The sequence below is a fragment of the Lepisma saccharinum genome, chromosome 25 (assembly GCF_977018435.1).
Source record: "Lepisma saccharinum chromosome 25, izLepSacc3.1, whole genome shotgun sequence".
Taxonomy (NCBI): Eukaryota; Metazoa; Arthropoda; class Insecta; order Zygentoma; family Lepismatidae; genus Lepisma; species Lepisma saccharinum.
In genome coordinates, this window is record NC_139253.1 from 5,847,981 (window position 1) to 5,860,185 (window position 12,205).

The 12,205-nt window shown below is 39.7% G+C and overlaps 1 protein-coding gene across 1 annotated transcript in view; it reads right to left on the reverse strand.

Annotated features, from left to right (window-relative positions):
• Nucleotides 1-2,023: 2,023 nt before the first annotated feature.
• The window catches only part of LOC145978998 (sodium-coupled monocarboxylate transporter 1-like), a 53,051-nt gene continuing 42,869 nt past the window's right edge, over nucleotides 2,024-12,205 (reverse strand). The window contains exons 12-14 of the mRNA XM_083112058.1: nucleotides 7,234-7,403; nucleotides 3,058-3,277; nucleotides 2,024-2,122 (exon numbers count right to left, since the gene is read on the reverse strand). Of these exons, the coding sequence (XP_082968184.1) occupies nucleotides 2,024-2,122; nucleotides 3,058-3,277; nucleotides 7,234-7,403 (489 nt within the window). The remainder of the gene's footprint in view (nucleotides 2,123-3,057; nucleotides 3,278-7,233; nucleotides 7,404-12,205) is intronic.

A 12,205-nucleotide genomic window follows, 5' to 3' on the forward strand; every position in this document is an offset into this window, starting at 1 on the left:
AAATGAATGATTTCTGGGAATCAGTATTATGTAATCTTCATATCAGAGACGACGCTATAAAAAGTGGCTGGGGAGGTTGGGGGAGCGACACAACCAATCTAACTCATAATATCACATGCAAAATGCATATTCGGGGCAAAATTAATTGATTTATCAATTAATTCTTGCTTTGAGGAGCCCAGTGCTGAATCCAGACACTTTCCTCTGGGAGGGGGAGGATTTAATTTCACGGGGGGATGGATGCCATAGACTTCAAATTACAATACGAATAAAACAATAGTAATATTCTAAAATTACCCCTTACTTCTGATATGTAATGAAATTAAATTAAGTAAAGTGGAGGTAATTGAGTGTCTCTTGGTAGACAAGGTAAGCACTATGGGGGCATAATGCGTGGCAATATGTGTCAAAAAGTGGGGGGCAACTGCACCATAATCACCGTCTTGATTAAGTGTAATTAAATATAATTAACTATCATTTTAAGATTAAGATTGTGATAATCAAAAAAATAATATTATCGCATGCAATAATTTACATTTACAGCAAATTATGGCGTCTAAGCTTTATACAGCTTATCTGTGGATGACGTCATCAATGTAACTTCTCTGTGGGTTCCTCGTCCCCCTCAGTTGACACCTTCACACAAGCTTGAAGCATATCCTGATCCATCATATTTCTTGGCAGTTCTCAAAACGGGCGATAATATAAATACGTTAATAATTTTTACTTTATAAAGAAAACTGAATCAGTGTTTAGTACTAGGAAAAACCCAGAGCTACGTGAAATTAAAGTGAATGAAAGAAAGACCAAGTCAACATGGTTGCAAAATTCCGTAGCTATTGCCCGAATACCATGCTAGGTCACTGAAATTTTCAGGGAGAGGGCTTTTAAATTTCCGTAGGTGTTCCCCCAGCCCCCCTCAAGTCATCACTGGGGGAGCCGGAGCAATGGTGGCGGAATAGGGGGCAGGCTTCTCCAGTTCACAGATAAATTTTGAATACTTGCATTTGTATAGACACGTTTTGAAAACAATAACATTCGTAAATAACATAGGTGTCTCGTCGCAACAGCTGAAGCATACCACCCTCTCCTCCCGTTTTTCTCTTGCTAGAGCTTAATTCCCTGCAGTAAACCTCTTACACATAATATGATCCTTACATAATAAGCTCGCAGCACTGAACGGTCTTAGATATAAAAGAAGATACTGTGCACATGAATATATTGACAGTATAATACTAAATGGGATAGATTTCGAGCTAAATTTACCCTCGTTAGGCTAAAAAGCTCCTTGGAGCACTTCGAAATTTTAGGAACCACACAAGTGTGCGAAAGAGCCAGATCTGGCTTCAAAAGAGCTAAATTGGCAACATTGGCTGAGATAGGCTTCCACTGCAGCTACACAACTTGAGGTGTGTGGGAAAGGTTCTGCTTCGTTGCTGAAGACGATCGGCTAGTGCTTCCTGATAACAGATCAAGGTCATACCGACAGCAGAAGAACGTGTTCCTGCCTTATAAACCGAACCACAAAAAGAGACAAAGTGATCAAACCTCGGAATGGAGGAAATGACATCCCCCAGAATTCAAAGGCAACCTTCCTAAGTATACTAGTCGATGAGTGCCTCATGTATCTAACGTAGAAAGGCAAAACACGTATAGGACAATTATATACAACATGGAAAAGCACAGCACTTACAACCAAAAACAGAATAACGATGTGAACAATGTTAACTTATGCGTGTGTTGTGTGGCAGCACAGTGCCCCAACCTACCAAAGGCCACTACACAGTATCCAGAACAAGGTACCAAGAATAATCTTAGGCGCAGATCGATACGTACCTAACATTCAACATATTTATTTAACGTGATTTAAAAAAAATATATGTGAAATATTTGTTAAAATATTAAAGAATCCCATAAAAAAATTGTGGATTTGAAGATTGCGGATAATGAATGATGTAGAATTGTTCATAATTTTTATTTTAAAAATGGATACAAGAATACATTACAATATACAATAGATATTTTAAGAATTGTTTTGAAGACACTGCAGTTCCGAACCGTCTTCCTCGTTTGCATATACTTTTAAATTAGTCTTAGCTTCAGACTCGAAAATGTCGATAACCTGCAACAGAGTTATTTTATATAAATGTGCACATTGTTTACTGTAATGATTAATAATGTAGACAATAAATTTCTAGAACATGCAAGGTAATTTATGTAGTCTATGAAGTATGTTTTGATCACTTTTGAACAAAGAAGTATGAAAGAGACTAATGAAATGTTTTATGTGGAGTGTAGCGTTGTCTAAGCGAGTGAAACAGACTGGTAGGTTTCGTATGTGGCTATGCCGAAGAATGGAGTGTGTGAAACGGACAGACAAGGTAAGAGTGTTGAAAAGAGTTGATGAAAGAAGAGCAATTCTGGAAGTCATCAAGAAAACAACCCAATATGCTGACCAAGGCAGAAATTTATTTTATTATAAAACATAAACTAAACGTAACGTTATGTTTTATAATAAAATGAATTTCTGCCTTGGTCAGCATATTGAGTTTTTCATATCATAGAAACAAGGCTTAATGGTGTTATAACAAGAAAACAAAAAGAAATAGGAATTATTTAATTCCGGAAATCTCCCTCACCACTTCAATTGAATGTAAAGTATATTCCAACAGTGGTTTTTCACTTTACTCTTAGAGACTCTTCAATATGTTTGTAAGTATTTGGTAACGAGTTGTATAACTAGATGGTCTTACGTAGGTAGCTAGGCACACTTTGAGAGTGTCAAAGGTTTTTTTGTCTGATATTGTAATTGTGTCTAAGTCCTTTGGATAGTTTGAACTAGTTTCTTACATAAAAGTAAGTACTTCAAGTAGATCATACAAACTTGGAAGTGTTAGTAGGTATGTTGTGTACTTTCCTCTCGTTTAGGCTATATTCATGTTTTCTAAAACCAGTGTAAGGTGATAATATCGTCTTTACATTAGTTAATATCTTCCTTCCTCATTTAAAATTCTGTCTATATGCTACATATAAAATGCATATAGCATCTGCTCTAACCTTTCTGTTGTTTGTGAAGTCCAGTCGTAGCTTCCTCTTGATGTTTGTGGGCAATTTTCGAAATACCCAGAGTGCAACGGGAGAGAGCAAATCAGGATCCAACTCTCTCGGGTCTTGCGGAGATGTTAGAAAGCTCACGAGAAGTCCGGTGGCAACGCTAACCACCAAGCATATAGAGGCATACCACATGTAAGAAACTTCGTACAATGGCAAGACTTGTCTGAAATTATATGCATACATTACATATCTACTAATACAAGGTGGTTATAATTAAAGTGACGGTGTTCAGAGTGGTACAGCACGGGCTGTAATGAGAGTAGCAGTCTGAAACTTCGTAGATATGCTAATGAAGCAATGCGCTCGCGAATTATGCAAAAAAAAAAAAAAAAAAAAAATAGTTCCAATTCTCGCCACCAGGGTAAAAAATGGCGCTGTAAGCAGTCAAAACGTGGTATAGTTACAGGAAAAAGGCAGGAAAGATCAAACACATGAGAACAATGGTTCTGGCATGTTTATTAGGAACTATGGTTACAAGAACTGTTCAATATGGCCTCCCAATTCAGCAACATGCTGCATTCGTAACACGGCATGGTCGACGGTTGCTCGCAGCATGTCTGGTGAAATCTGAGCGACATGTCGTTGTATGCTAGCCTTCAGATCAGGCAGAGAGCGGACATGTCCCTGATAGACACGATCTTTTAAATATCCCCACAGCCAGAAGTCACATGGATTAAGGTCGGGGGATCTGGAAGGCCAATCATCTGGAAACTGCCTAGAGATGATGCGGTCATTAGTGAAGGTTTCTCGCAGCAAATCTTTCACGTGGCGAGCGACATGTGGTGTTGCCCCATCTTGCATGAAAATGGTGGTGTGTTCACAGTTCCGTTCTTGCAAAGCTGGAATCACGTGTTGCACTAGGAGGTCCCTATAACGTGCAGATGTCACTGTACACTTAACAGGCCCTCGAGGTGTCATCTCCTCAGAGAAAAACGGACCAAGAATGAAGGAGCTAGTGAACCCACACCATGCAGTCACGTAAACTGAGTGCAATGATTGTTCCTGCACAACATGTGGACGAGTGGAACCCCATATGCGACAGTTCTGAGTATTCACTGTACCGACCAGAGTAAAATGCGCCTCGCCAGTCCACAGAATATTCCCCGGCCACATGTCATCCACTTCCATGCGTGCCAAAAACCGATGGGCAAACTCACGGCGTTGTGGAATATCTTGGGGTTTCAATTGGTGCACAATTTGAATCTTGTAGGGATACCAGTGTAAAATGCACCGCAATACCTTGCGAACGATGGCCGCGGTGGCTCAGTCGGTAACGCGTCTGACTACCATGCTCAAGGTCCCGGGTTCGATCCCCGGCCGGTTCAAATCCGGGAACTTTTCTAACGGTGGAAGCGGCCCCGGCGCCTACCCAGCGTCGAATAACATGGGTACCTGGGGGAAACCCTGGGGGGTAAAGGCGGTCAGGGGCGTGATGCTGATCACATCACCCCCACTCACGACTGGATCAAGAAAGTGTGGGGCGTTACCCCTACACCCCCTATACGCCTTCATGGCGTGGTGCTATGCACAGGGGAACACTTTACCTTTTTTATACCTTGCGAACTGTTGACCAGGGGAGTGACAATTCACGTGCCACAGCTCTAGCACTGGTTGCAGAAGTTGAGGCATGTGCTGCACGGTCAGCTACATCTACAGCAACTTCGTCCACAACTTCCACGGGGATGGGCCGCCTTCCTCTCCCTGGTGCAACACCCAATTCACCTGTTTCCTCGAATTTCTTCATCATCTTCTTCAGCCCATTAATTGACATGGGCCCTCTTCTCAGCCCTTTCTGTTGGCGATATTTCCGCAGTGCAGCGTTACTATTGCTCCCATTCTGGTAAAACAACTTCACTAGCAGTGCACGGTCTTTCTTCGCAATAGCCATTGCTTTTTACACGGGAAAAATCAAACTTTTAATGTTCGGCGAACATTCACATCACTGAAGGAAAAAAGCAACAAGCGTCACCAACAACAACCAGGGAGCTCACACAATGGTTAGGCAATGTCACCGACTTTGACGTCAGAGTTACGGAAAATTCCACGTTTTGACTGCTTACAGCGCCATTTTTTACCCTGGTGGCGAGAATTGAAACTATTTTTTTTTTTTTTGCATAATTCGCGAGCGCATTGCTTCATTATCATATCTACGAAGTTTCAGACTGCTACTCTCATTACAGCCCGTGCTGTACCACTCTGAACACCGTCACTTTAATTATAACCACCTGGTATATATCAATAGATGAAATATAAACACCAGTTTGGTTACATTTTAGAAGTTGCAGAGGTCTAAATGTTCTAAAAATACGACACAAACAAATACCATCCAAGAAGGGAAAGATACTATGAGTTTGTGTAGCTACACTATGTCTCGGGAATCTCTGGAGCAGGCAATCAAAAACAAGTCTCTTCGTAACTATAGCTCTTTTCAGTTGTTACGGCGTGCGCTCTAGAAGCTGGCAGGGGAAGTGGAGAGCGGGGAAACGACCTATCCAGCGCAACGAGACAGGCCGGTTAGAGAGAGAGACTGCAGCGTTGCCAGAGTAGCGGGAAAGGGGAGTTGAAATCGAAAGAACCATGAAATACAGACATCCCATTGTTCGCGTATGGCCTGAGAATGTGTATTATCCCCATCTTGTGGTCAGTAGAATACCGATAAGTGTATGATATCAAGTGTATACGTTGTATGAATTCTTTCCAACTGCACCGAATGGTAGCTAGCATTGTCCATTACAATCACTGCGTCTTTGATGTTCCTTTCGTCAAGCGTATCTAAAAACTGCAAAAACCACTGAAAACTAATTTACATTCCTGTAGAAAACCAGTGTGACTGGAACCTACGTGACAAACAATAATGCGCCCACCTTTACCCACGGGCACTTTTAAACCCCCTGTACCCTCTTTATTTTGCCAGATTTTCGTTGGAGCGTAATTCTGATGTATGTACGTTTCATCTAAATGAAATACCTATATAGGGCAAAGGTTCCTTATTTTTTAGAAGATGCATTTTTCGCAAAAACGTTACTCTGGCTGTAACTATATCGGCTCTCTCCATCAGAAATCGTCTACCGTCATTGCTCTTTTTGTACTTGAACCCCATATACTTCAGTATCCTCCAAAACGACAAAACTCCCCACTGAAAGCTTATTTGTGTATGCAAATCAACGAAAACTTGTTCAGTGTTGGATATTCACCCTTTACATAATACCCGAGGATAATTCTTCTTATTATATCTTTATCGCAACCGTCGATTGCCTTTGTGATACTGTTCCTTTTGATTCGTTTGCGCGGTGATTCAAATGACGTGGAACCCGACGCCTCAAGACTGTCTTTGCCTTCCCTAACAATATGCTGCACAGTTCGCGTCACTCCACAAGCTTCCGACACTCTCTGTTGCACTTTGTGCACACTTACCAAGGGAAAACTGTTTTCTGCTTCCTTTTGAAAATATCCATGAAACCTACTGATTATTTTCCTGCCTTGGCTACGAACTACCTCCTTCCTGTTCTCCATCCTACGATACTTACTGCGTTGATAAACACAAAGCTCCCAATCGAACAGCGAGAGTACAAATAAACGTCACATCACATGCCACATACACGTTTATCGAAGAAACAATGCAGTTAGGCAATACACGACGCGACAACAATTACTCCCACATATGTTATTCCTACATCCCGCTCATAACAAACAGGAATCAACACTGGGGCAAAAGACCATCAGCAACGCGGTGAATTGGCAACACAGCAACGTGCAGAACGAAGTTAGCGCTGCAGCTTCCTCCCGCGACTGCGTAACTCTCGGCTCCACCGCTAGGTGGACGGTTCTCTGGTTGGTCAGCGGCATGTTCACCGCTCCCCACTTCCCCTGCCAGCTTCTAGAGCGCACGACGTAAGAACTGAAAAGAGCTATAGTGACTCGAGAAGCCTCGCCCAGTGAACGCTTAAGAGGGAGAGGTGAGTGAATGGAGGGGAAAACTCGGCTGCAGCTGCCAGCCGTTGGCAACAGCGGGCACCACTTTCCTCCGCCCACTCGCTTTCTCCCTTTCTCGTCGTTATGCGCGACCTTGCTCTACAGATTCCCGAGACAGTGTATAGTAATACATTTATGGTTACTTACCCTTTTACAGGTAGGCTAGTGGGAAGGACCGATGACACATTGCAGGCACAGCCTTCAACTGACACAGGCTTCGTGGCGTAAACGATCAGCCCATTGGCTCTTCCTAGCTGAGCACCAATCACAATCCACAATATAAACGCCATGCCAGATACTGATCCAACCAAAGCACCCTACAACGAATACAAATATATATATATATATATGTACTGTAGATATGTATATTGTAGTACTTACATGGAGTTTGTCACGTGCCAGTTCCGACGACACAATGAAAAAAAAATGCAAGGAACGAATATTTGCCGAAAGCGACGATAGATGGCTGCACGCGATATAAAGAAGAGCAGAGTTCATTGTAGAAACTAGGAGCGGAGAAGAGTGATTATATATATATTATAGTAAATGCAAAATACATAAAGGAAAAGTATAAAAATTATAGAAGGGGTGAATATAATGTTGTAAATAGCGAATTAAGATAATTAAGAATATGCTCATATACGAAACAATTAGGAAAGTAAATAAGTGAGCAAATGAATTCAGAAATGTATCTCCTTTCTGATCCTAGTGATCAAAATTTGATTTAATACCTCTGACGAGGAGAACATCGTCAGCTTTCGTGTTTGTCCGTCCCTCGGTGGCGTTGTGTTCAATTAGATGCCCCGAAGCACTTACGGTTGCGCTTCTTATTACACGCACTGGGCCATAGACAGTGTTTGCTGTTATCGATCCTGGGCTATTCCCTTTTTGGTCGTTACATAGGAGGTGGCGCTATTGTCAGTTTAGACAATAATCTTTCTATAAGTATAGCTTTTGTCGTTTGTATAATGCCAAAGAAGCGGGGAAAACGAGCGCATATATGTAATAAATAAGATTACGCTTTAAAAGGAAAGACAATAAATTAGAAGAAAGAAAAGAAGAATAAGCCTTTCCCAAAAATAGAAGGAAGAAAAGAAGAGGAAGCCTTTTCCCTAATCAAAGACAGAAAAGAAGAAGAAACCTTTTACCAAAATAGAAGGAAGAAAAGAAGCCTTTTCACTAATCAACGATAGAAAAGAAGAAGAAGCCCTTTCCCAAATCAAAGATAGAAAAGAAGAAGAAGCCTTTTCCCAAAATAGAAGGAAGAAAAGAAGAAGAAGCCTTTTCCCAAAATAGAATGAAGAAAAGAAGAAGAAGCCTTTTCCCAAATTACGAGATGAAAGAGGAAGAAGATTTCCTTTCAATTATTCATATATAATTAAGAAGAATATAACCGACTTAAATTTGGAATCAGCATATATATATATATATCAGCATATATATATATATATATATATATATATATATATATATATTTCAATGAATATACAAGCTTAGTTATATATATTCTCTGTATTGTATATAGTTTTCAGAATATAGATCCGCATTTAACTATATCCTCTTGGATATAAAATGCTTTTTTATTTGGAATTCTCGAATAAAGAACCTATCCCCTGAGATTAAGATATCTGTATCCGTGGTATAAGTTTATTTTAAGAAGTGCACTAGAAGGACGTTGCAAGTTTCACTCGCTCTCGGCTCCTGATGTTCCCTCATAACTTTCAAAATAATGAACTTAATTCAATGAAATTTGATATGGTCATTCCTTGCTTTACGAGAACCATGATGACGTCCTAGGGAGTGTTGAAGGTGGTGTTGCCTTCAGCATCGAGGCATGCCTGGACATGCCTCACCATGTAACAGAAGATATTCGTAATCGGGATTCAATTAGCCTGGTGGCGCAACATGAGTTGCAGTAGAGAGCAGCGCCTCCACGTTTGTATCCTTCTGTAACGTGCTTCCCATATGCCAATGTAGTTCGTGTCAAATTTCACTGAATTGAATCCATTAGTGTAAAATTATGAGGGGAACATCAGGGACCGAGAGTGAGTGAAGTACCCAGTAGCAGGGGTGCCCACAAGGGGGGGGGGGTTATGGCGCAGACTGCGCCATCGAAATTTCTAGGGGGATTTTTTCCCTTAATGTAATATAAAATTCAACATTTATATATTTCTCCGAAATAAATGTAAAGACTTTTACACCTTAGGTACACCATATTTAATCCATTAGATGAAGGAAATGAAGTATTTAGAGGTAGCGATGCCCACAGTTTGATGTGAAACAGTACAGCATTTGGCACAAGTTGAATTACGTTATTAACTATCCATTGCTGTTACATAAATAGGATTACTGCCAAGGAAATTGTAACGGGTAATATTATTATTAAGGAAGGGGGGGATATCCAACTTTTACACATTGAGTCCTAAATCGACACGTGGATTCTGGTGGGGGATTGAGGATTAAACGTTGAGGGAAGAGGCAATATCCGACTTGAATATCAGTGTTAAATCTTAGATTATTCTGGGAATTTTAGTTAGGGCGGCTGAGCATTAAATTTGGGGGGGGATATCCAACTCTTGTGTATTAATATTACGTCTGAGATTGTAGCGAAAAATGTGGTTTCGGGAAGGAGATTTTTTTTCTTTTGGAGGGGATAATATCTAGGTACTCTTCAATATCAACAGTAAGTCCAAAATTTTGTTTGGATTATTGAATATTAAATTTGAGGGGAGAAGATATGGATCTCCTAAAAAAGCGTAAAATTTTAGATTGTCAGGGGATTTCTTTAGGGTTCGAACATTATATTTGGGAACCAATATTTAGCGATATGGTATGTGCACGTTTCGCGTCGAACATGGAAAAAGAGAAGCTGGGAGAGAGTAAATATCGAGGGATCCTATGAAAGTTTTGACGTCCCATTAAATTAATATTCTTGCAAACCTTCAAAGAAATGGATGTAAAAGTTTTCTTGCTCGCTTCGCTCTCAATCTTGCGTTACAAAAATACGTGTCTGCCATTGTTATGAGACGATTGTGAAGAATTATACTGTAGCTGCATTACAATATTCTCGATATTTATTAATCATATAATTTCTTAAAATATAATGTTTATGTCTGTATACTGCTTAATTTAAAGCAGGTGAGTCATTTTGATGATATGATTCTATAAGCAATATTATTGTATTATTGATTCCCTGTAGGCTATGCTGCAATAGTTGTACTAACTGTGTACTTCATAGTAACGCCTTGCACATTACTCAATAAAACAGGAAAATAAATAGTGTCAAATTCGCATTTCTAACTTATTGTTGAAGGGTAATTTTGCTTTAGGAAGTGAAATTTGCACTTAAGATGAAATCCATGTAATTATTGGTATGTATTACTAAAATAACTGTAATTACCCTAAGCATAGAGGGTGAGTTCTTTGAAGGAGGCACCTTATTAGTAGTGTGTTTTGTGGTATTATTGGCGCGAGAAAGTATGAACCCCCCTCAGGCAGATTTGGCTACATTTAAAACAAGCTCAACATGCCCATATGAGCTTTTTGCTCAAGTGTGGAACCCTGTCTAATCCAAGATTTTTGTAAAAATGCCCTCGGGAATTTCCCGTGAAAGTATGACACCCCTCAGATTGATTTGCCTACACTTATAAAAGGCACTTCTGTGAGATTGTTGTCCATAAATTTGTTAAAAATATGCCCCTCTTGATATTTTTTTTGGCTACACTTAAAACTAGGCCAAACGTATTAACACACACACACACACACACACACACACATATTTACTTCCGGTTTAAGTTCAATTGGGCACCTGGCTCAACTTGTATATCTAGTATTAAGATAATGTAATTCTTCTAGAATTGCTCTGTGACTCTCTCATTTCTTACATCATAAACATATGATTTTTCACCTATGAGAATAACACTACATATGGTGTCATCAGGGAGTGTATCGTGGAATTCACAGATAATTTTAATGTTTGTCCTGTCATTAACCACAACTTGTTTCCTTTTTGAAGTATTGATGACAAACATGGGTCTCTGTGCTTTGAATTCATCTGGTGTGTAATACATGTCAGTATTGCCAGTACTGACCCTTTTGTATGCTGTAAATGCTTCATATAATTTAAGGAAATCATCCTTGGACATGTCTAAATTATAATTTTCTCTAGGGAATACCTCATTTCTGCCATTTTTAAGATATATGTTCTTGATGTTGCAGTTATCAAATCTACTTGAATTTTTTTCCTGATTATTGTGTCTTCCAGTCTGAAACAGTACCACCACAAAATCCGGCATGTCATATTGTATACTGGAGAATGAATTTGTAGCATCAAACTCATAATAAGTACCAGCGGCAGGCTTCTGTACACATTGATATGTATAAAATTGTAAAGGAATCTGTGGATTTTTTATTATATCTGCTTTGTATTTAAGAGCATAACTGGCTTCATATTCAACAACTGGGATTCTTAGCTCCATAGTCTGAATAATGCATTTGCCTCCATCAGGTAGGGTATTAGGCAAAGCTTCCCCTGTAGAGTTTAATGTGCTGTACCTCATCAAAGCATTATTATCATTGGCAGCTCTTCTAAATGTGATTCTTAAACCACCCTTCCACATAATATCTTTGTAATCTGAGAAGAATCCTGGCAACAGGCGCATAGGGAACAGCACTGTGTGGCTCTTAGACATTATTTTATCACCAGCCTCAAATCCACCTATTTTGTAGTAAGAAGCCTCGGTTTCGGATAATTTTAGTGTGGCCAAAGCTGTGGAGGTAATGCCGGGATAATCCACTCTGTTTATAACAACACCGTGCTTTCTGATCTCAATTTCAGAGAACAGATGCGGCACAAAATTGTCCACCAATCTTATATTTGAATTTGCCGGATAATCTGTTTTCATCGAGCTTTACAGCATCAAATTTGATTTATAGATCTGCTCTGTGGGGGTGTATAAAGCCATCCCCTACATCAAGATCAACCTCAATTTCTGTGTTGGGTTGATTTAAATTTGCAAATGTCCTCCTGTTTGGGGGGAATGATTGTAGCTCATAACTCTCAATATTTTCCATTTTTTTTGTATGTATTTTTATTTAAATATTAATCTCTATGATTGCA